Below are 25,893 nucleotides of genomic sequence, written 5' to 3'. Positions count from 1 at the left end.
CCCTGAGCATAAAAAATATGATCCAAATACAGGAGCCGTTGTATTTAAAACCAGCAGCCACAGTCCTTGAAGACTGCTTCAGTTCTGTGGGGGGTGAGGGTAGGGGGCCAGGGGCAGGGAGAAGCTGCTGGAACAAGGCCCATTCTTCCTTGCCCAGGAGAGGGTGATGCTGCCAGGATGTGCCTCAGGCCCGTTCTGCCCTGGCACTGCCTCCTGAGCGTGAGCTCCTGTACAAGCACCATAACCTTGCATGGCGAGGGCACAAGTCCTATATATTTTACCCATTTTCTGCCTCTTGCAGTTGTAGCTTCTGGTTTTTCCTCTTGGATTGTCATTGAATTTTGAGTTTAAAACTTAGGCAGCTGAATAGGTAAGCCTTCTTGGTTTCATTGTGCAGTTAGAAGAGAGGCAGGAATTATATTTTGAGTCTATTGATGTATCTGCCATCTTTGATGAAGTTCCCAGGAGCTTTAAAGATAGATTTTTAACAGATACATGTTGAGTTGTGAACATGAACACATCTTAGAAGTTCAATAATAAGAAATTATGGAAGTTTTAAGTTTTATTAATTTTCTCATCAATTTAGAAAGTAAAAATCTCCACAGATTAAAGGAGAAAACTTGGAATGTAATGGAAAACCTAGGAATGTTGCTTAGCAAGACTGTTTCACAGTTTTTCTGTTTTTTTAAAAATCCAGGTGCATGGGTAGTTCAGTGGTTAGAATGCCCGCCTTTGATGTGGGAGACCCAGGTTCAATTCCCGGACCATGCACCCAAAAAAAAACCTACCATTTCTAACAAGGAGTTAGAACTTGTTAGGGTCTTGATTTAGAGTTATAATTTGGTTCCGATTCTGGAAGTTTCTTTTGTTTGAAAGAGAATTTGTCACAGTTTTTTGGTCTATGATTATTAAGAACTTACAGTTCATAATAATTCTAACAGGAGATCTTCTCCAGCACACTTGTCCCTTACCCCTTATTTCCATCAGCTTGATATTGGTTCTTGTTTTTTTTTTTTTTAAAGATTATCTTTTTTTTATTTTTATTTATTTTTATTTTTTACATGGGCAGGCACCGGGAATCGAACCCGGGTCCTCTGGCATGGCAGGCAAGCATTCTTGCCTGCTGAGCCACCGTGGCCTGCCCGGTTCTGTTTTTTTGAGTGCTTAATTTCCTTTCACTTTCGTTTTCCCCGGGGATTCTTTCTTTGCATTTTTGTTGTGGTTGTTCATTTTTAAAGAAAGTGAAAGTCTCTACGTTTTCCAGGCCGTGCTGCAGGGCTGTATTGAAGAGTTCTTTGTTGGGATTCTGCACCCAGCTCAGTCTCTAAAGGAGAGCGGAGAGGAGCGTGGGCCAGAAGTCAGCCCTCTAGCGGCGCGGCTGCTGCCTGCCTCACCTCACAGCTCCGACAGGGGCTGGCGGTGCAGCGGGAAATTCACGGAGACCTTAGGATGCTGGCCGCTTCAGGTCATTTCTTCAGAAATGCCCGCCCCCCCCAGCTGTGCAGGCTCCTATGTATTAACCCCTTGTATTTTCTTAAGTGCCTCTCTTTGGGGAATTTGTTTCTTATCTTCTGGAGAAAGATTTCTGAGTCTGTGTGCTTGCTTGCTATCTGGGTCTAACTTGGAGTGGAAAGTCCCCTTTTCCTGGCTGCTCTGCTACTCTTGTTCCTCACCATGTCCCCTACACCTTTACACTGTGATGCGGAGTCTCGGTGCCGAGTATGGTCTTTACGGTGGCCATCTCATCTCAGACCCAGCCAGCGGTCCTGGAAGGGGGCCAGTTCCCAAGGAACAAGGTTTGAAAGCTCGGATGTGGCTGGATATCTCAGCCAAGGGACTGACCTGCTTGGGTCCACCCAGCTCATTAGAAGGAATCTCCTGCTAAGGACGTCATTCTTCAGCTCGCTGAGAAAATGCCAGAAAGCTTTGGTCCTCTGTCTCAGGGAGACACTCATGGGATGCTTTCCTTTTTTATTAAGGTTGGCTGGATATTTACAGACCTTGTCTCAGAAGATACCCGAAAGGGTACAGTCCGATACAGTCGAAATAAGGTGAGGAGTAAACAGAAACAGACCCTTAGCCGTGTAGCCTTGGTTACAGACCAGTTTTGGCCTGCATTCCCAGGGTCTCTGAGCACAACTTGTCCTGGGTTTTATACCAAATTATTTTTTAAGACAGTCCACTTGATAAATTAAGGCTGGGTATGTTGATTCTTCTAATAAAGCAAAATTCAGCTTCCTTTTATAACCAGGGTTTCAGAGGTCAGCTATTAGAGTGGGTTGCCTGGTGCATCTGTCACCCCTCTTAGTTTACAGGTTGTGTTAAATGAGGGTTGCCTCATAGCCCAGAATCTAGGCATCCTATTCCAGCATAGTTTTTGAGTCATTATAGCTTAGTTTTTATTGTTTTCTGAAGAGGAAATAGCATAATTTCACGATACTGTAAAATTTGATATGCTGATTCTTGTGTCTTAGGACACATATTTCCTGAGTTCAGAAGAGTGTATCACTGCAGGAGACTTCCAAAATAAGCATCCCAACATATGTCGACTCTCGCCAGACGGACATTTTGGATCCAAGTTTGTCACTGCAGTGGCTACAGGTACAAACTGAAACAGAGCTATTTTGTAAATATTGCTGAGTTACTAATATATTTTATCTTTCCTTTCAGTAGCGTTTCATTCTTAACTTAGTTATAAAAGAGGTTTTCTTAATAGACCTGTGAAACATGAGTTCCGTTTTTTGGTTTAAGATAAAAAAATTTTAGAATCACTTAGGAAGCTAAGAATAGAATTAGCAACTCAGTTCTCCTTCTGCCTAGAGCTCTCTTCAGAGTCTGGTTCCTTTGCCAAATGCACTCTCGATCCTTAGCCCCTTCTAGTCACCAAAGGTGACTGAGGTCTCACTATGTGGGAGCAGAATCATTTCCTGTTTTCATAGTCCAACTTGTTTGTCTTGATATTATGAATGGGAGTGTCCTTTTAGGAAACAATTTCCATGAAGTTTTTTTGAGAGTGAAAATTCTTGTGTGTGCATGTGTGTGTTTTATGTTACATCTACTACATTATGTGTTAAATGTAATTATGTATGTATATAGATAATCAGTGATTATGGCTTATAAAAGAGACACCAATGAATCTTTTAGAACAAACTTGAGATGCTGTCCTAGGAAAAAGCCAGACAGAACCCTGTGATGTAAGAGGAATGGGAATTCGAATTGGAAAACCAATTCATAGAACCATAATCTGCTTGGTTTTTTTTTTAAGTAATCTTGGCCTTGTGAAGACCTGGTTTCTGCCCTCAGAAAGATTATAACCCAGCTCAGTTATGGTAGCTATCCTCCTCCTGTTTCTGTAGAAGTACCACCCTTTCCCTCTTTCACCAGCACCAGTTTACAAAGGGCTCAAGCGTGTCAGTAACTGGACTCATGGTTAATCCCTGTCGATCCTGTGCCCACTGGGTGTAACTGTGCAGAAACGAGCCCTACACCTGGACTGTCTTTTGAGCTCTCCTTCATAGTATTGAATTTGTCACTCCTTAATTAAAGAGCCATTGAGATTAATAAGCACCTTCTTTTTGAAATGCATATGCTTTGGGGAAGTGTGAGGTGATGCTAATATCTTTCAGGTGTTGGTGTAAAGGAATTAAGAACCACCAGTCTAAACCAGTGTCCCCAGAATATCAGCCGAAATTCAAGTTGGGGTGGGGTTGGGGATTCGTGTGATGCAGGGAGTAAAAACATTGATTGTTCTCCTTCTTCAAGGCAGTGCTGGCTGGACAGAATTCCACGTTAAGGAGAGTGTCTTTATTCTCTGCCCCTCTCCTTGACATCCGGTTGCCCTTTCTTTGAAGTCTGAGCTGTTCTTTGACTGCCTTGATTCTTCCCATCATGACATGCCCAAGGTTGACCCCAGCCAAAGGATTCTATGATGCGGAAACTGCAGTCCTGGTCAAAAGTCCCATCCATTGTCTTAGCACTTGACCGGAACATCATTTAGGAAAATAAATCTGATTCAGCTAATAACTCACACTAACATCCCTTTTGAATAACATCTTGTAGCACCCCTTTGCCATCCAGAAGTGAAATTCTTAGAATATATGGCCCACTTACATGCACTATTCTTAAAAGGAACAGAGTAGTGCCCCGGCTATGATATAAAGGAGAAATAATCAGAAAGAATGTATAAGAAAATAGTGTACTTCAGTATGTCAGTGCTTGAGTACTACACAGTGAAGTAGTTGGTGCTGGCACCTGTGTTGAGGGGGGTGCAGCTTTGAACGTCTCAATACAGCACAGCTGCTGCCAGTGGGCTGGCTGGCGCTCCCGGCACTGTGAGTTCAGTCAGCAGCTCTCCATCCAGTTCAGAGCAGACTAGTTTGCTCTTCCTCCCTTTACACAGTGCTGCATTCCGAGAGCGTTCAGTGCATGTTGCAACTCGGTGTGCATGGCTTTGCAGGTATGAAATAGGATCGATTCTAATTGCAGTTCATTTTAATCGAATTTTTTACCCAAGTGAATGTGCAGGGAAACTCCAGGGTCTTGTGGAATTAGAGGTGGTTTATTGTTGATTGGGATCACTTGGAAACAGCGGGGGTGCTAGCGCCATGCTGCTACATGTTGGCAGTGCCCCCACCCTCCACCCCACACCTCCCCAGCTAGAGCACTCCCACCAGTTCCCAGAATCAACCCCCTCCAAGAATTGCTCATCGGGCTTCTCATAGCATCCCATGGTGATGTAGTCTTTTTTTTACTTTTTTTGTTGTATAGGATAGCATGTATACAAAGCAAAGAAATAAAAAAGCAATGGTTTTCAAAGCACTCTTCAAAAACAGGTTACATGACAGATCCCAGAGTTTGTTGTGGGCTACCATACAATCTTCTCATATTTTTCCTTTTAGCTGCTCCAGAGCATAGGAGGCTAGAGGGGTTAAATACTTTTTTATCATCATAATTGACTTTTTTTTCCTTCTTTTGTGAACAGTAACATATAAACAAAAAAGCTATAAATTTCAAAGCACAGCACCCAGTTAGTTGTAGAACATATTTCAGAGTTTGACATGGGTCACAATTTTACAATTTTAGGTTTTTACTTTTAGCTGCTCTAAAATACTGGAGACTAAAAGAGATATCAATTTAATGATTCAACATTCATATTCATTAGTTAAGTCCTATCTTCTGTGTATAATTCCACCATCACCTTTGATATTTCCATATATCTCTTTGGGGTTGTTTGGGCTATGGCAGTTCTAAATATTTTATATTGGAAGGGTCTATCACTAATATGGGGTTAGGGAGATGGAACTATTTGATGTTCTGGAGAGACTGGGCTAGGTTTCAGGACTTATCTGTACCAGGGACCCAACTGGAGGTTGTAGGTTTCTGGAAAGTTACTCTAGTGCCTGGAACCGTTGTGGAATCTTATATATTGCCCTAGGTATTCTTTAGGATTGGCTGGAATGGTCCTGGTTAGGGATTGGGAGGTTATGATAGGTAGCAAGGTCTACCTGAAGCTTGTGTAAGAGCAACCTCTAGAATAGCCTCTCGACTCTATTTGAACTCTCTCTGCCACTGATACTTTATTAATTGCACTTCTTTTCCCCCTTTTGGTCAGAATGGAATTGTTGATCCCACGATGCCAGGTCTGAATTCATCCCTGGGAGTCATCTCCCACGTTGCCAGGGAGACTTTCACCCCTGGATGTCATGTCCCACATAGGGGGGAGGGCAATGATTTCATGTGCAGATTTAGGCTTAGAGAGAATGAGGCCATATCTGAGCAACAACACAGGTCCTCCAGAAGTAAATCTTAGGCATGCCTATAGGTAGGCTAAGCTTCTCCACTACCTACATAAGCTTCACAAGAGTAAGCCTCATGATCAAAGGTATGGCCTATTGATTTGGGTATCCCTAAAGTTTGACAGAGTATCAAGGGGTTCCCTGATGGTAAAGTTTGATGGTTCCATAGTCTTTCTCCCCTTGCTCAGGGGACTTTGCAAATACTTTTTGATTATCTGCTTAGCATACTCAAGGATATTTTCAGACCTTACAATAATTTATACAGAATTAAAGGGCCTCTTTCTTATTCTGTGCTTCCTGTGTTTCAGTTATTTAAATGAGCTCTACAGATAGGTTGAATTACATTGTGCACTATGGAAAATTTCAGTTCGAGATCAAATAAACCTTACTTCCATTGCTCTCAAAGAGTATGTATCGTTCTAAAATATAGACAGTGTCTTCCTTACCCCTATGAATTACTTTAACCCCAACCTATTCAGCTTCGTTCTTATCTCTAAGTATCAGGTTATATATATGAATCAGCCTCTCAAAATCCAGGAATAATAATCACCACTCCGGACTTAATGTGTCTGCTCTAAAAGCTTACAATTTAGGCTCCTGTTTATGTATAAGCATTTTCTGAAGGTGGCAACACCATTGTTGTTTTTTTGTTTCTGCCTTTTTTTGTCTCACCAAATGTCCCACATCTTCATTCACATTGTTACATGCCTCCTTTTTGTAGCAGACAACATTCGTTCATAAGTATACACCATTGTTCGCCAATCTACTTCTCCATCAGTGCATCCTTCAGCCACCTGCATTCATCGGGCATCATGTAGAGGGCCCAAAGTCCACAGTCCATCAACATTCTCAATTTTAGATAATTTCATTGTTCCCAAGAGACAGAAAACCAATAAACACATCCTCAACAAATAGGAAATCTAAACCTCCTCTTAACTCTTGTTCCTCCTGCCATTATTTACCTCTGCTGTTATTGTCGTAGTACTGATAGTTTCTTTTTGAACATAGCTCACAGAATGCAATAGCTGTTTTCCCCCTGTACCCTGGATTGAAACACTCTTTATACAAGAACTGTATCTTTGAAGTAATTCTTATGAGAACTCATTCATATTTCTAGTGTGAGTCAGTGGGACACGTAGGTCTATACAACCTCTTTCAATCTTGTTCATCTTCAATATGGTAATATTACTTTTAGACCCACTAGAGAATCACCTTCACTCCTATCTATTCCCTTACATTGGAGTTCAACCTCATTAGCTAATGGTTCACCCATCTCTAGCTTCTGTGTATCTCTAGGTCCCCTATATTCTGTTTTATAAGCCTCTGATTATACCTTTATGCTGATCATAAAAGTGGAATCATACGGTATCTATCCTTTTGTGTCTGGCTAATTTCACTCAGCATCATGTCCTCAAGGCTCATCCATCTTTTCATGTGCTTCAGAACTTCATTTTGTGTTACTGTTGCATAATATTTCATCATATTATATGCCGCATTTTGTTGATCCACTTGTCTGTTGATGGGCATTTGGTTTGTTTCCATCTTTTGGTGGTTGTAAATAATACTGCTATGAACATTGGTGTGCAGATGTCTGTTTGTGTCACTGCTTTCAGCTCTTCTGGGTTTATACCAAGTAGTGCTATTGCTGGGTCATAGGGCAACTTGATATTTAGTTTCCTGAGGAACCACAAAACAGTCTTCCATAGTGGCTGCCCCATTATACATTCCCACCAGCAGTGCATAAGTGTCCCAGCTTCTCCATGATCTAGTCATTTTCATTGCTGTTTCTATAGGGCAAATTCTGTAGGGTAAAAAACTGGCAAATTTTTAGAACTGGCAATAATTTCCATGTCAGGGACTGTCTATTATTCCTTCAGATTATTATTCGTCACATTTTTTGTTGGGGGTGATGGTGGTGGTAGAAGTAGTCTAGATCAGCCAGGAAATTTTTGCCTCCAGAACTGGCATTTTATTGAAACATTTTGGAATTGTGAGACAGTAAATAAGTCTGTCTCTAACGAGTCCCACCCCCTCACCCCCTGCAGCAATGCCTGGACATGCTCAGGGCATGTCATTTCCCTTTCACAAAGGGGAAGGTGGCCAGGGAAGGCTGGTGATCTCTAGTGATGGTGACTTCAGGGTTTTTAATCACTACATCTTGGACATGGGTTTTCTAACTAAATAACTTGCTCTTTTCCCACATGAGCGGCTCTTCACCAGATAGAGGGCCTGGCAAAGTCCTGCGGACCTATTGTAAAAGGACACTTGGTTAAGTTCCTTTCCCCAGAACCTGAGAGAAGGGAAATGTGCCACCTCCTGGAGCTGGAGCTGGAGCATCTGGGGATGGCATCTGGGGCCTTCTTGGGCCTCAGCTCTCCCAGAGCTGCACAGAAAGCCTACAAGTTCAGAGGCTGACAAGGATGGCTGAGGCTCTCAGTCCCTTGCCTCTGGAATCTATAGATCTTGCTTGCTCTCTCTTTAGTGTACATAAAACTTCTCTGGCTTGAGACTTGTAGAGGGAAAGAGTAACAGTTACATGTGGTGGTTTCCTCGTATGAACTTGAAGAGGCTACATGGGCCTGAGTCCGATGCCATACTATGCCCTTCTCTGCATCTGCAGTGTTTGGCAGACACAGCTCCCTGAGCAAGGCAAAATACTTTCTGTGGATCTGATTTTGAAAACAAAACCGCACAGCAGATTCAATTGCAGTGAAGTTCTCTCTTGTCGCTGCCGTTTGTACAAGTCCTGGGATCCCTTCTCTGCATGGATGCCCTAAAGGCTGACTAGTGAAGAAAATGGCAATTAATGTGTCCAGTTTCCTGTGCGTTTTGGCCAATATGAGGCTGCTGGCAAGGTTAAATGAACACACGAGGACTTTCCTGTTGCTCCTCCTAGCAGGACTTGGCAGTTCATCTCGGTGCGTTTACCTTTGGAGAATATCCATATGGATTAATTTTGCTTTTTTAAGAGCCTTCAGTTTTACAAATGCTGCCTTCCATTTTGTTCTCATTCTCACAGGCCAGATTTTTCTTCTCTAATGACCTGTCCCACTTTAATGCTCACTTACCACATCAGTGCTGTGCTGGTTTCCAGTGCCCAAAATCAGACAGCTGTACACACATACCACACTCCCATTAGCCCCATTCACACCACACTGTTCTGTGCCCCTTATCCCTTGTCCTTCCAAACCAGACTTGTGTTTGTGGGCAATGTGGACTGAGCACCAGTTCACTAGTGAACACACCACAGAGAGGCAGTGTCTCATGGTTTCTGTCCTCTGGGTTTTGACCATGGTCACTTGCCCAGAATTACAACCTTTCCTGAGTGTTGAATTAGGGTTGGAGAGAAGATTCTAGACTTAGTCATAGTGTGGGCCTTTGGAGCCAGCTGCTCTTGCCCTCCTGTGTGCTGTGACAAGGAGACAGGAGGCCCTCAGGCTTGTCCTCTCTGGGGTCTGGCTCTGCCTCCAGCCTTCCAGTGTCCTGGCTGTCTGGTTATCAGGTCTTGTTTCTGACAGATGTTTCCAAACAAACTAAATTTCTGTCCCTGGTCAATAAAGTATTATTTTTGTTTCTGTCAAATAAAGGAAACAGATAATTGAGGGCTTTTTTTGTTTGTTTATTTTTTTAATTAGCTAAAGTTTTAAAAATTTATGAACATTGGCAGTGTCAAATTATGACCCTGATTTTGGCAGCCAGCACCTCTGTGGCAGTAGTGCTCTGCCATATGCACAGTCTCTTGTTTTCGTTTTTTGCTCATTTAGTTTATTTATTGTTTCTCATTCTGATGAGGCCAAATGATTGACATTTGTTGATTGGACATTCCTTTGTATTTTTCAACTGATATATTTTTTTTTTTTTTTTTTTTTTTTTTTTTTTAACATTTTCTTGTTTTTATTGTATTCTGTTTCTCCGTTTTTGTTACATGGGCTGGGGCCGGGAATCGAACCGAGGTCCTCCGGCATAGCAGGCAAGCACTTTGCCCGCTGAGCCACCGCGGCCCGCCCTGATATATTTTTTAAAAGAAAAAGTAGCAACTCTTCCCCACCTGACTGGTGGTACTGGAACTGCTTAAGAGATGCAAGCCTTTCTGAAGAAGCCATACAAGATGGGAGGGGGAAGGAGCGGGAGAAAGAGGGACCATAGAAATACCTTGATTTCTCCCTTCCTCATCCTCCTATCTCCTGTCAACACAGTCTTTTATTGCCTCTTCTAAAAAACATCAGTACTCTCCTTGCATGGCAGTGTCTGTTTTCATATCAGGGGCCCAGAGCTCAGGGTCTAGTTGGTTTAATTTGGCCAAGTCATTCCCTGTCCAGCTTGTGTACTAGCCTTGTCCCCAGTTTAAGTCATGCTGGAGGCTCTTATAGCTTGGGAATGGAGAGGGAGATAAAGATGGCTGGCGACCCAGAGTCCAAGGTGGTGGAGGTGGCAGGGTGTGAGTGAGGGTGGAGCACGCCGTTGTCCATGAGAAGACCCAGGTAATGTCTGGTGTGTTGCCTGTGACTGTGTGCCAGGCCCCATGTGCTCAGAACATAGGAAATGGTATCCTGTAGCATCAATTGAATGTAGTAGCTTTGGCAGCTTTTGAGAAGTGGAGGCTATTCTGCATGCAATACAAATGCTAGTGCTGGTTTTTACTAAAAACAGTTCTGTCTTTCATTTCCCACACCCACTTCTCCCACCTCTCCCCACCTCCAAATGCATATGTTTCCTCCCCATTCCTTCAGGAGTGAAGGTTTGCCAGAATGCAGGGCTGTTGGTCATCTATACCCCTGGTGCTGTTAACAGTTCCAAGTGCTTGATGACACTGATGTAGTTTTTGGCAAATACTGGAGAATGTTTATCAGTCTTATGTTGCCTTGATTCTGATAGAATATATCACTGGTGGGAGCTGATCCAGAGGCAGAGCCCGTGGATGCTGTGCAGCAGTGGGGATCTTGAAGTCATGTGTTCAGACCTTTGTGCTGAAGCCACTCGAAGAGCATTAAATGATTTTAAGTTCTTGCTCAGGACATCTCTTGAAAGTGTATTTTTTTCTTTTGGTTAGGAGTAAAGAGTAACATATGGACTTGTGTTTTGAAATTCCTTCAGTAGATTCTTTTTGAAATTTCTCTGTTTTACAGGTGGTCCTGACAATCAGGTACACTTTGAAGGATACCAGGTATCAAATCAGTGCATGGCATTGGTCCGTGATGAATGCCTGTTGCCGTGCAAAGATGCCCCTGAGCTCGGCTATGCCAAGGAGTCCAGCAGCGAGCAGTATGTGCCTGATGTGTTTTATAAGGTAAAAAATACAGTGGGATTATAAAGAATATAATGGATGGAGAAAAGCATGAACATTTACCTATCTTGAACTTTTCTAATTTTGGTACATTCTGGTCACATTAGCCATTTGTCCCTTCTGGTTAATCAGAATCTTGCTCATAAATAGAGGCATTCCATAGCATTTCTGGGTTCATTATTAGCTACGCAGGCTTCTATGATGCTAGACTTCTTAACCAAGAGGAGACGTATTTGGAGAGAGTTTGGGATATATAACATCAGATCAAACTGTTGCAACACAGATATCAATTTCCATGTCTAAAGATGAGAAGACAGGAGAGAACTATGGGAATATGGTAGAGTAGGAGGCTCCAGGAATCAGTCCTTCCTCCAAAGCAACTGTTGTATTGGCAGGAACAGTCTGAATCAACTATTTTGGAATTCTGTGGTCTAGGGGGAGCCCTGTACAGCATCTATGGAAGAGATGGAGTAAGAAGCTGGAAAACTACGGTAAGTAGTGGTGAATTCCACCCTAGGTGCAGCAGCTAGTGTCCCAAGCGCTGGCTGTGAAGCACATGGCAGAGATAACTGCAGCCTGGACTCCTGGTACAGCTTGCTGGTGTGAGGTGGGCTGTAAGTGTCTAGTCTCACAATCCTGAGTTTGTATCTGTACAGATGACACCTTTTGATCAGCTACTTTAGGTCACTGGAGGGCCAGCTCTTAGGGCAGTCCAAATACCAACGTTTGCAGGCAAAAGTGCCAGAGGACTCTTAAAAAAGTAGTACCTTCTCCCCACTACCCTTTTCTCTTTCCATTTCCTCTTTGGGAGCAGAAATAGTTGGGATAGGTCACAAATTTATGGTTCCAGCCCTCAACAGTAAAAAACCCTAGAAGTTCCAGAGGAGTGCAGAACTAGATTTTCAGAGTTATAACAAGATAATACTCAGAATGTTCAGTTCTCATCAAAAAATTACAAAACACAAAGTATGGCCTGTTCAGAGGAAAAATAATTTTCTGGAAACTATGAGAAAGCTTATATGTAGAAACTATTTAGTCAAAGACTTTAAATCAGCTGTTTTTCATATGTGTTAACTGAAGGAATTCATATAGAAAGAACTAAAAGAAATTAGGAAGATATTCTCTGAAGAAAAGAAGATGTAGAAATTATTAAAAAATAAAACCCAACGAATTTGGAAACTACAGAGTACAGTAATTAAAATAAAAGACTCACTAGTCAGAGTCAACTGAAGCTTTGAACAGGCAGAGAAAAGGATCAGTGAACTTGAAGACATTCAAATTATTCCATGTGAGCAGTAGAAAAAAAAATGATGAAGAAAAATGAACAAAGCCTGTGGGACCTATGGGACATCATCCAACATTACAGACTTGCATCATTGGAGTCCCAGAAGAGCCAGAGAGGTAAGGGGCAGGAAAAATATTTGAAGGAAAAATGCCTGAAAATTTACCAAATCTGATGGAAAAATGATTTTCTGTGTGTGGGTTTATCAGTGAACTCCAAGAAGGATAGACTAAGATCTGCACCGAGATATAATGTAGTATAAAGAAGGATAGACTAAGATCTGCACCGAGATATAATGTAGTATAATTACCGAAATCCAAAGACAGCATTTTGAAAGCAAGAGGGAAGTAACTTGTTACATACAGGATCCTCAGTAAGATTAACTGAATTTTTTCTCATCAGAAACCATTGAGGCCAAGAATCTATGGGATGGCATATTTAAAGTCTTTAAAGAAAGATACTTTCAACTTAGCATTCTGTATCAAAATTACCTTGTGAGAAAGAAGGAAATTAAAATGTTTACAGATAAAGAAAACCTAAAAGAGTTTAATTCCTCCCCAACAAGAAATGGTAGAGGAACTCATTCAGGCCTAAATAAAAGGATACTGCACAGTAACTTGAAGCTGTAAGAAGAAATAAAGAACATTGATAAGGGAATAAATATAAGATCCTGTATTATACTTTCAGTTTATATCTGCTTTCCTCCCCGTATATCTTATTTATTTATTTATTTATTTATTAAACATAACCACATACAAACACAAACATTCTTACCATATGATCATTCCATTCTTGATATATAATCAGTAACTCACAATATCACATAATTGTATATTCATCATCATGATCATTTCTTAGAATATTTGCATCAGTTCAGAAAAAGCAATAAAAAGAAAACAGAAAAAAATTCATACATACCATACCCCTTATCCCTCCCTTTCATTGATCACCAGCACTTCAATCTACTAAATTTATTTTAACATTTGTTCTCCCTATTATTTATTTATTTTTAATCCATATATTTTGCTTGTCCTTTGATAAGGTAGACAAAAGGAGCATCAGACACAAGGTTTTCACAACCACACAGTCACACTGCAACAGCCATACCATCATACAAAGTTATCTTTTAAGAAACATGGCAACCAGAGCACAGCTCTACATTTTCAGGCAGTTCCCTCCAGCCTCTCCATTACACCTTAACTAAACAGGTGATATCTCTTTAATGTGTAAGAATAACCTCCAGGATAACCTCTCAACTCTGTTTGGAATTTCTCAGCCATTGACACTTTATTTTGTCTCGTTTTGCTCTTCCCCCTTTTGGTTGAGAAGGTTTTCTCAATCCCTTGATGCTAAGTTCCAGCTCATTCTAGGTTTTCTGTCCCACGTAGCCAGGAAGGTCCACGCCCCTGGAAGTCATGTCCCACATAGAGAGGGGGAGGGCAGTGAGTTTGCTTGCTGTGTCGGCCAAGAGAGAGAGGCCACATCTGAGCAACAAAAGAGGTTCTCTTGGGGGTGACTTTTAGGCCAAATTTTAAGCAGGCTTAGCCTATCCTTTGCGGGATTAAGTTTCATATGAACACACCCCAAGATTGGAGGCTCGGCCTATTGCTTTGTCTGTCCCACTGTCTTAGGCCTAATTTTAAATAGGCTTAGCTTATCCTTTGTGGGGTTAAGTTTCATATGAACAGACCCCAAGATTGGGGGCTCAGCCTGTTGCTGTGGTTGTCCCCACTGGTTGTGAGAATATCAAGAATTCTCCACTTGGGGAAGTTGAATTTTCACCCTTTCTCACCATTCCCCCAAGGGAACTTTGCAAATACTTTTTTATTCACTGTTCAAATCACTCTCCTCCCCATATATCTTCATAGTCAAATGCATGGACAAATACTTAAAATCTATGTTAATGGGTATACATCAAACAAAGATGTGTTCTGAGGCAATTACAATATAAAAGGAGAGTCTTGGAGATATATAGGAGTAGAAGGTGTATATTACTTAACTGGGTAGGTACTAGTCAAACTAAGTTTTTGGTAATTTAAGGTGTTAATGATAATTACAGAGGGAAGTACTAAGAATAAGGGAAATACTAAGAATAAAAAATATCGGAAAAAGGGAAGAAGAGAATCATAACGATACACTACAAAAAAGCAACTAACAAAAAAAAACAAAGGAAGTAATGGAGTAATTGAGAAACAAAAAAGAAAAACATGCAAGACATACAGAAGATAATACTGAAATGTCAGCAGTAAATCCTTCCACTGAAATACACAGCTAAATGGGGTTGAAATGTTTGGTTCTATATATATGGTAATAGGATAAAAATAAAAAAATAAAACCATCCATCAAACCGCCCTATACAAATAGTGAGCCCCAAGTTAAATTGTAGATTATAGTTAATAGTATACTTATAAAAATGTGTTTTCATCAATTGTAACAAATGTACAACACCAGTGCAAGGTGTAAATAACGATGTTATATGGGCATCCTTTATTTATGCATGATTGTTCTGTAAACCCATGACTTCTCTAATTAAAAAAAAAGAAGGATACTACCAAAAAAGAAAAGTAAATTCTTCCTTCTGAACTATTGCCTTAAATATCAATGGACTTTAAAATGTAAAAGGGTGATGATTAATAAAATTATCCCCCCCAAAGAAAAGTCAGTGGATCAGACATCCCTATAATAAAAGGCAGACAGTGCTTAATTAGATGAAAAACATGATTCATCTGCATGCTGTTTAGAAGAGACTCATTTTGTTTATAAAGAAACAAAAGGTTGAAAGTGAAAGTTGGGAAAAGATATTCCATGCAAGCAGTCATCACAAGAGAGCCACAGTGAGTATATTACTGTCAGAACAGAGTCAAAAAAGATTACAAGAGACAATAAAGGATATTATAATTAAAGGTTCGTCTGACAAGAAGATATAATGATGTTAAACACGCATGCACCTCACAACAGAGCCCCAAAATATATGAAACAAAAATCGATAGAATTGAACGGAAAAATAGATGGTTTTACAACTGAATACTTCAGTACATCACGTTCAGTGATTGATGAACACAACACTAATAAAGAAACAGAAGTGTGGAATAACACTGTTAACCAGTTAGACCTGATGGACATGTTTAGAGCACTCCATCCAACCACATCAGAGGATATAGTCTTCTCAACGTTTCTGTGATAGACCATGTTCAGCCACAGGTCAGATCTTAACAAATTAAAAAATTATTGAAATCACAGAAAGTATCTTCTAAAACCAGTGGAATAAAGCTTGAAATCAATAACAAAGAAAAACTGGAAAATTTACAAAATGTGGAAATTAGCACATTGTTCAACACCCAGTGTCTCAAAGAAGTCAAAAGGGAAATTAGGAAATGTCTTGAGACAAGCAAAAACTCAGCATTCCAAAACGTTTGGAAAACAGGAGAGGCAGTTCTCAGAGGGGGAATTCATACCTCTGAATGCCTAGATTAAAAAAAAGAAAAGAAAAATCACTAAATCAGTCGCCTAACTTCACATCTAAAGGAATTAGAACAAAAAGAGCAAACTGAACCCAAAATTAGTAGAAGGAAGACATAATAAAGATTTCAGCAGAGATTAATAAAATAGAGACTAGAAAAACAATAGAAAGAATTAACACAACTAAAAGTTGGTTTTTTGAAAAGATCAATAAAATTGACATACTTTTAGCCAGATTGATGAAGCAAAAGAGAAGGGGATACAAGTAATTAAAATCAGAAATGAAAGGGGAGGCATTACTACTGGATTTACAGAAATAAAACAAAAAAGACAGCAGTATGTACGATGATGTGGCTATGAAGTAGAAAACCTAGAGGAAATGGTCAAATTCCTAGAAATGTATAAATTGCCTTATTGGACACAAGATATCTTAGTAGACCTACAAAAAGTAAAGAGATGGAATCTGCAATCAAAAATGTCCCAACAAAGAAAACTCTGGTACTAGATCATTTCCCTTCTAAATTCTACCAAGTATTTAAACAAGATTTAACACAAGTCCTTCTCAGACTCTTTTTAAACATAGAAGAGGAGTGCAGGCCATGGTGGCTCAGCAGGCAGGGTTCTCACCTACCATGCTGGAGACCTGGATTCTATTCCTGGTCCTGCCCATGCCAAAAAAAAAAAAAAAAAAAGGAAAATAGATTAGGAAGGATTAGTTCCTAACTCATTTTATGAGGTCAGCATGAACCTGATACCAAAACCAGATAAAGACAGCTCAAGAAAAGAAAATTACAGACCAGTATTTCTTATGACTATTCATGTGAAAGTCCTCAACAAAATACTGGCAAGCCAAATCTAACAGTTTATTAAAAGGGTTATACCCCATGACCAAGTGGAATTTATTCCAGGAATGCAAGGGTAGTTCATCATTAGAAAATCAATCAGTGTAAAGCACATTAATAGAATGAAAGGAAAAAAACATAGGATCATCTCAGTTGACGCAGAAAAGGCATTTGACGAAATCCAGCATCCTTACATGATAAAAAAAAAAAAAGACCCAGAAAACTAGCACTAGAAGAGCGTTTTCACAACATGATAAAGGATATTTATGAAAATCCCACAGCAAATGTCACACTCGATGGTGAAAGACTGAAAGTTTTCCCCATAAGATCAGTAACAAGGCAAAGATGCCCACTGTCACCACCATTATTCGACATTGTACTTTAAGTTCTGGCCAGAGCAACCAGGAAAGAAACAAAAGGCCTCCATGTTGGAAAAGAAAAAGATTATCCCTATTGTAAAATGACATGAATCTATATATAGAAAATTACAAAGAATCCACAAGAATGATATTAGAACTAAGAAACAAATTCAGCAAAGTTGCAGGTAAACATGCAGAAGTTAGTTGAGTTTGTATACACTAGTAATGAACATTATGTAAAGGAAATCAGGAAGACAATTCCATTTATAATATCTAAGTAAAACAAAGACGTAAGATCAAATTTAACCAAGGAGGCAATAGACTTGTACACTGAAAACTAAAAAATATTGCTAAAAGAAATTAAAGACCTAAATAAACAGAAAGACTTTCCATGTTTGTGGATTGGAAAATGATACTATTAGAATGTTATTACTGTGATGCCGCAATAAATCCCAGAAGGATTTGAACAGTGAATAAAAAAGTATTTGCAAAGTCCCCTTGAGGGAATGGTGAGAAAGGGTGAAAATTCAACTTCCCTAAGTGGAGAATTCTTGATATTCTCACAAGCAGTGGGGACAGCTAATAGGCTGAACCCCTAATCTTGGGGTTTGTTCATATGAAACTTAACCCCACAAAGGATAGGCTAAGCCTACTTAAAATTAGGCCTAAGAGTCACTCCCAAGAGAACCTCTTTTGTTGCTCAGATGTGGCCTCTCTCTCTCAGCCAACACAACAAGCAAACTCACCACCCTCCCCCTCTCCATGTGGGACATGACTCCTAGGGGTGTGGACCTTCCTGGCAACGTGGGACAGAAATCCTAGAATGAGCTGAGACTCATCACCAAGGGATTGAGAAAACCTTCTCGACCGAAAGGGGGAAGAGAGAAATGAGACAAAAGAAAGTGTCAGTGGCTGAGAGATTCCAAGCAGAGTCGAGAGGTTATCCTGGAAGTTATTCTTACGCATTAAAGTGATATCACATTTTTAGTTAAGATGTAACTGAGGGGCTGGAGGGAACTGCCTGAAAATGTAGAGCTGTGTTCCAGAAGCCATGTTTCTTCAAGGTGATTGTATAATGATACAGCTTTTGCAGTGTGACTGTGTGATTGTGAAAACCTTGTGTCTGATTTCTACCTTATGGACATATGAGTAAAATATATGGATTAAAAATAAATAAATAATAGGAGGAACAAATATTAAAATAAATTTAGTAGATTGAAATGCTAGTGATCAATGAGAGGGAGGGGTAAGGGGTATGGTATGTATGAATTTTTTTTTTCTTTTTTTCTTAGTTCATGCAAATGTTCTAAGAAATGATCATGATGATGAATATTCAACTATATGATGAACAAAAAAGAATGTTCATATTGTGTGTTGATTGGTTTTATTAATAAAAATTTTTAAAAATGTTATTACTGTCTGAAGTGATCTATAAATCGATGCAATCCTATACAGTTCCAGCAGCCTTGTTGACAGTATCTGGGAGAGACCATGTTATGTACAGAGAGCTCAGTATCTCAGTATTTAGAATGAACAGTTACACCTCTTGAATACATGTGGCTTCTGTAAGAGCTTACACTCTAGGATCCTTTACAATGAGCCCCATCCTGATAACCTGTGCTCTCGACTTTTTGGTCACTGAATTTTTATATTATCGTTAGTCCATATGATTGAGGCATGATAATATTAGACTTTTTATTCCTGACATTTCATTCAACGTACAGTTTTTAAGATTCATTCACCTATTTGTAGGCCTCACAACCTCATTCCTGCTTGTGGCTGCTCATGTCCATTGTGTATCTGTACCCTTCCATTCCTCAGTGGTTGTACCATTAGGTCACCTCCATTCATTGTGGATTGGGAACACTGCCCCCAGAAACACGTGTGTCCAAATGTCTATTCTTGTCCCCATGCTCATTTTCTCCATGTATATACGGAGCAGTGGGGTTTCAGGACCCTATTATTCTGTCTTCATTTTTGAAATGTCTTTCAGTGTGTGCAGAGCTTCAGGCTGACAGGTTTGCACCATTGCTGCCCAGCACACATTATCTCTGCCAGAAGTCTGCTGTCACCCTACCGTTGTTCCTCTGTCTAAAATGTGTGGGGTTTTTTCCTCTGGCTGCATTACGTATTTTTTCTCTTTATCACTGGTTTTTGGCAATTCGATTACATGTTGTTTTTCTTAAATATATTGTGCTTCACAAAAGAAAAAAATATATTGTGCTTGGGGTTTGTTGAGTATCTTAAATCTGTGGGTTTGTGTGTCCATTAAATTTTGAAAATATCATTCATTGCTGTAGTCTTTTATTGGTGTCATAATGAATTTCTGCAAGTACAGCCTGTATAAACAACTCCCGTTAATTCTCTCACAGTTCTCTGTGTTAGGATCTTGGGCACAGCTCAGCTACATGCTCTTCTCAGGTGTCACAAGCTGCCATCAAGGTGAGAGCCAGGTCTACTTCATCATCTGAGGCTTGAGGCCCTCTTCGAGCCCCATGTGTTGTTAGCAGAATTTAGTTCCTTGCCATATGTTCCCCAAGGCAGTTCACAGCATGGTGATTTGCATCTTTCTCTAGGTCTGCAGGATCCAGTCTTTCCCTGAGTACTTCTTTTTCTACTAGTAGGCAGAAACTCAGCTCTGTGTGTGTATGTGTATGTGTGTGTGTGTGTGTGTGTGTGTGCACGTGCACATGTGCACCTGGTCCCAGAATCAAACCCAGGTCTCCTGCATAGAAGATGAGCATTCTACCACTGAACCACGTGTACACCTGGAAACTCTGCTTTTAATGGGCTCATGTGACTTAATAAAACCCACCTTGTAATTTGTAATCTGGCCTATTTTAAGGCCAGCTGATAGGTAACCTTAATTTCATCTGCAGAACTCTTTTTCCCATGTAAGGGAACATATTTGTGGCCATGAGATCTCATCCTACCCGTTGTTCCTGGGCTTAGGGTGAGGTAGCTCAGGGGATCATTATGAGAGTTTTGCCTTCCATAGCTGTTCAGAACTTTTTCATTTGCCCTCTCCTTCTAATCTTATGTATATTTGACTGCTTGCAGTTGTACTATTACTACCTGATGGGCTGTTAATTTTATGTTTCTTTTTCACACTGCATTTCATTTTTGATAACTTACATTCCTATGTCTTCAAATTCATTAATGTTTACTTCTGTAATGTCTAATCTATCCTAAATCCCTTCTATTGTGTTTTTCATGTCAGATATCTGTAGTTTTTATTGCTACAAGTTTAATTTCTCACTTTTATATTTCCCACATCTTGGCTTAAATTTTTGAACATATAGAATACAGTTAAAATGACTATTTTCACATCTCTTAATTATGGGTTGTAATCATAGTTATTTTAAGGTTGCTGTATCCAATATTTGTATCGTTTGTGGGTTTGTAGCTATTGTCTGCTTTTTTCTATGGATTATGTGTCTTTCCTCTTCAGGTATTTGGTAAATTCTCATTAGGCACTCACCATTATGTATTAAAAAGCCATAGAGACTCCAGTGGACCTTCCCCACTGGAGAGGGTTTCCCTCTCCCCCCAGAGGAGATAACAGGTATTGGCTGTGTCCACTTTTGCATTTTGTAAGACCTTGTCTACCACCAACTCCTCCCTTTTCCTGGGTCATAGTCCTCCCAAGTTTCCACTAGAAAACCTTGAGCCCTCATTTCAAAGTGACAGTCCACCCTAAACCTTCATCTCCTTGTCTCTGAAAGACTGTTGGAGATTCCGTTCCACCCTTAAGTTTTCAGCTTGGCTCCTACCCCACACAGCTTAGATACATTGCCTCTATGTGCCTTAAAAGTTTTGTGGACATCTCAAGGGTGAGAATGGCTCTGTCACCCCAGTCCCGTGTCAGAGACGAAGGCTGTGCTGGGTTCTCAACTTCCCAGCAGTAGCCTTCTGCCAGGGCAAAGCCAGAATCCCAAGCCCTTTGTGAATGAAGAACTGATAAGTGTCTCAAGTGGGAATGCACTGTAAATCCTCTGTGATGGTTGACCACTCTTTTTGGGTTTTTATTGTTTGCCTTTTGTTTTCAGGCCCCATTGCCAGGCAGATCTTTATTCCCTAAGGACCATGAGACTGCAGGAGCTGTCACTCAGCCTCCGATCATGGCGAGACATGCTTGCGGTTAAGGCCCCTGAGATCTCCAGCTGTCTCTCTAACACCCCACAGGCACTTGCTGTAAATGCAGTGCTAGTTTGTCTTTCTGCCACTGAGGGATCTCCACACAGCCCCACCAGCACCAGCCCACATCCACAGGGGGCAAATGGTCACAGGGTGTCTGCTGACCTTTGAAACCTAGAAGTTTTCCATCTTTGGAGTTGTAGTCCAGTTAATCCTTGTTATTTCTCCAGTTTTCTAATATCTTTTTAAAATGTGAGTTTTGTTTGTGAGAGTGTTGTCCTGCTAGGACCTATATATCCACTAAAAAGTGGAAGTCTAGGCATTTTTTTAATCAGTCTGCCCATTTTTTTGAAATATTCTGTTACCTTTGATAATGTTTCTGTTCTTAGGTTTTCCTTGAAGTCCTTTCATTGCTATTCAAATAGACCTGGCCTGGCCTGTATATGTACAAGTTGGACCCACAGGAATTATAATGACTTACATTTATTGAATGCTTCCAGTGTGCTGGACACTTCCTAAGAATTATATATATATTATTCTGATCCTCATAACATCCATTATTATCATCACCTCCGTTTTCTAGTCAAGGAAAGAGAGGTGTGAGAATGTCTTAAGTTTCCCATGGCTGTTGTAACAACATGCCTCAATCACAGTGGCTTAGAACAATGAAAGTTGATTGTTTCATGGTTCTGGAGGCTGGAATCCAAAATCGAGCTGTTGGCAGGACCGTTCCCCCTCCATAGCCTGTCTGGGAGGACCCTCACGGGCCATGTTCGGCTTCTGGCAGTGTTCCTTGGCTGGCAACTGTTTCACTCCAGTCTCTGCCTCCATCTTCATGTGGATGTTCTCACTCTGTCTGTGTCCAAATTTCCATCTCACAAGAACACCAGTCACAAGAGGTAGGGCCCACCCTGATCTCATACGACCTCATCTTCACTTGACTACGTGTGCAAAGACCTGTTTCCAGATGAGGTCGCAACCATAGGCACTGGGAGTCAGGACACAATTCAGCCCTTAACAGAGAGTCAAGGCACAGCTCAAGACTGGTGTGGCAGCAGAGTTGAAGTGGCCATCCTCTTGTGGAGCATTTATGTTCTGGTAAACACTTCAGTACTGTAGCATTCACTTTGAATGTTTTACCTGCCTGACAAACAGAATTTTATAGTGGAGAAAGAAACCTGTTTGGTGAGCCAGGCAGACGTTTCCAGAGGTTTTCCTACTCTCATTGTCTGTGTCAGCTCTTTCCAGTTAGGCACAGTGCTTCATAATTCATTTCTTTTTCAGGTGTTTTCATTCCCACAAATGTGTTGTGTTTTAAAATAGCTTGGTGGCAGGGTTTTGAGACAGTTTGCAGAATTAGAGCTGAGTCTGGTGCTATAGTTTCTTTGGCATCCTTTGCTTAAAATGAACAAGAAAACCCAATTAGAATGTGATTTTTTTTTTCCACCCCAACAATATTTATACATTGTGATTATGAAGGCACTTTTAAATAATTGATAGCAATATTGACTTTATGTCAGGATAGTGTGTTCTGGTGTGCATGCCCTTTAAATCAATTCATTCATGACTTTTCAGCACAGTGTAATGTTTTCGTTTTTCCTTTTGGTTTTACTGCAATTTATTTTCTGTAGACTCAGTTCCTTTCCCGGCATGAATATTTCCAGACATATTTTGTAGGATTCCATTCATCATGATTCTTTTTTTTTTTTTAAACTTTTTTTATTGTATACTATGACATATACAAAGCAAAGAAACAAAAAAGCAATAGTTTTCAAAGCACTTTTCAGCAAGTAGTTACAGGACAGATCCCACAGTTTGTCATGGGCTACCATATGATCCTCTCAGATATTTTCCTTCTAGCTGTTGCAGAATATAGGAGGCTAGAAGGCTTAAATATTGTTTTTATCATCACAATTGGCTTTTTTCCTTTCTTTTTTTGTGAAAAATTATATACAAAAAAGCAGTAAATTTGAAAGCACAGCACCACAATTAGTTGTAAAACATATTTCTGGGTTTGGCATGAGTTACAATACTGCAATTTTAGGTTTCAGGTTTTTACTTCTAGCTGCTCTAAGGTACAGGAGAGTAAAAGGGATACCAATTTAATGATTCAGCATTCATATTCATTTGTTAAATCCTGTCTTTCCTGTATAACTCCACCATCACCACCATTTGATCTTTCCATCCCTCTCTTTAGGGGTGTTCGGGCTGTGAATTCTGAATTTTTCATATTGAAAGGGTCTGTCACTAATATGGGGTAGGGAGACGGAACTATCTGATGTTGTGGAGAGGCTGGACCCTCTAGATTTCAGCACTTATCTGGTCCAGGGACCCAACTGGAGGTTGTAGGTTTCTGGAAAGTTACTCTAGTGCCTGGAACCCTTGTGGAATCTTATATATCACCCTATATGTTCTTTAGGACTGGCTGGAATGGTCCTGGTTTGGGGTTGGCAGGTTATGAATGGTAGCAGTGTCTAACTGACGCTTGTGTGAGAGCAACCTCCAGAATAGCCTCTCGACTCTATTTGAACTCTCTCTGCTGCTAATACTTTATTAATTACACTTCTTTGAAGTAATTCTTGTGAGAACTAATTCATATTTCTAGTGTTAATCAGTGGGACATGTAGGTCTATACAACCCCTTTCAATCTTGTTTATCTCCAATATGGTAATAGTACTTATAGACCCACTAGAGAACCCCCTTCACTCCTATCTATTTCCTTACATTGGAGTTCAGCCTCATTAGCTAATGGTTCACCCTTTTATAGCATCTGTGTACTTCGAAGTACCCTATATTCTGTATTATAAACCTCTGATTAAACCTTTATGCTGATCATAAAAGTGGAATCATACAATATCTATCCTTTTCTGTCTGACTAATTTCACTCAGCATTATGTCTTCAAGTCTCATCCATCTTGTCATGTGCTTCAGGATGTCATTTTATGTTACTGCTGAATAATATTCCATTGTAGGTATATACTGTATTTTGTTGATTCACTCGTCTTTTGACGGGCATTTGGTTTATTTCCATCTTTTGGCGATTGTGAATAATGCTGCTTTGAATATTGGTGTGCAGATATCTGTTGTTGCTTTCAGCTGTTCTGGATATAAACCAAGTAGTGCTATTGCTGGGTCATAGGGCAACTTGATATTTAGTTTCCTAAGGAACCTCCAAACAGTCTTCCATTGTGGCTGCACCATTATACATTCCCACCACCAGTGCATAAGTGTCCCAATTTCTCCAAATCCTTTCCAACATTTATAGTTTCCTGTTTAATAGCAGCCATTCTTATAGGTGTGAGGTGGTATCTCGTTGTAGTCTTGATCTGCATTTCCCTTATAGCCAATGAAGATGAGCATCTGTTCATGTGCTTTTGAGCTGTCTATATTTGTTCTTCAGAAAAATGCCTAATCATATCTTTAGCCCATTTTATAATTGGGCAGTTTGTTTTTTTGTTGTTGAGTTGTATGATTTCTTTGTGTATATGGGAGATCAAGCCTTTGTCCGATATGTGATTTCCAAATGTTTTCTCCCATTGAGTTGTCTGCCTCTACCTTTTTGACAAAGTCATTTGAAGTGCACAAGCATTTATGGTGAAGAGTTCCCATTTATCTGTTTTTTCTTTTGTTGCTTGTGCTTTCAGTGTAAAGTTTAGGAAGCTACCTCTATTACTAGGTCTTGAAGATGTTTCCCTACATTTTCTTCTAGAAGCTTTATGGGGCTAGTTCTAATATTTAGGTCTTTTATCCGCTTTGAGTTAATTTTTGTTTAGGGTGTTAGATAGGGTCCTCTTTCATTCTCTTGGCTATTGATATCCAGTTCTCCATGCCCATTTATTGAAAAGAATATTTTTTTTCCCAGTTCAGAGGACTTGGGGGCCTTATCAAAAATCAGTTGACCATAGATTTGGTAGTCTGTTACTACACTCTTGATTTGATTCCATTGGTCAGTGCTTCTGTCTTTGTGCCAGTACCATGCTGTTTTGACCACTGTGGCTTTATAGTAGGTTTTAAAGTCACGGAATGTTAGTCCTCCCACTTCGTTCTTCTTTTTAAGGATGCTTTTAGCTATTCGGGGTCCCTTTCCCTTCCATATGAATTTGGTAACTAGCTTTTCCAAATCTTCAAAGTAGGTTGCTGGAATTTTGATTGGTCCTGTGTTGATTCTGTAGATCAATTTGGGGAGAATTGACATCTTAACTATACTTAGCCTTCCTATCCATGAGCAGGGAATGTCTTTCCACCTATTTAGATCTCCTCTGATTTATTTTAGCAATGCTATGTAGTTTTCTGTGTACAATTCCTTACGTCCCTAGTTAAGTTCATTCCTAAGTATTTGATTCTTTTAGTTGCTATTTTGAATGGAATTTTTTCTTAACTGACTCCTCAGCTAGGTCATTGCTTGTGTATAGAAATGTCACTGATTTTTGCACATTAATTTTATATCCCGCCACCTTGCTGAATTTGTTTATTTAGCTCAAATAACTTTGCTGAAGATTTCTCAGGATCTTCCGTGTATAGTATCATCTCATCTGCAAATAATGAGAGTTTTACTTCTTCTTTTCCAGTTTGGATGCCTTTTACTTCTTTGTCTTGCCTGATTGCTCTAGCTAGAACTTCTAGCACAATGCTGAATAATAGTGGTGACAGTGGGCATCCTTGTCTTGTTCCTGATCTTAGGGAGAAAGCTTTCAGTCTCTGTCCATTGAGTATGATGCTGGCTATCAGTTTTTCA

At 40.1% G+C, this 25,893-nt stretch overlaps 1 protein-coding gene and 1 non-coding gene across 3 annotated transcripts in view; both read left to right on the top strand.

Annotated features, from left to right (window-relative positions):
* The window catches only part of NPLOC4 (NPL4 homolog, ubiquitin recognition factor), an 87,549-nt gene that overhangs the window by 37,845 nt on the left and 23,811 nt on the right, over nucleotides 1-25,893 (top strand). For both annotated transcript variants that reach the window (XM_077166206.1, XM_077166207.1), the window contains exons 10-12: nucleotides 1,980-2,051; nucleotides 2,475-2,601; nucleotides 10,922-11,082. In XM_077166206.1, coding sequence (XP_077022321.1) covers nucleotides 1,980-2,051; nucleotides 2,475-2,601; nucleotides 10,922-11,082 — 360 coding nt within the window. The remainder of the gene's footprint in view (nucleotides 1-1,979; nucleotides 2,052-2,474; nucleotides 2,602-10,921; nucleotides 11,083-25,893) is intronic.
* On the top strand, nucleotides 700-771 carry TRNAQ-UUG (transfer RNA glutamine (anticodon UUG)). Its single transcript has one exon. It is a non-coding gene; the product is annotated as a tRNA-Gln (tRNA).

The sequence above is a fragment of the Tamandua tetradactyla genome, chromosome 6 (genome assembly GCF_023851605.1).
Source record: "Tamandua tetradactyla isolate mTamTet1 chromosome 6, mTamTet1.pri, whole genome shotgun sequence".
Lineage (NCBI taxonomy): Eukaryota > Metazoa > Chordata > Mammalia > Pilosa > Myrmecophagidae > Tamandua > Tamandua tetradactyla.
This window is presented reverse-complemented; position numbering and strand designations above follow the sequence as displayed.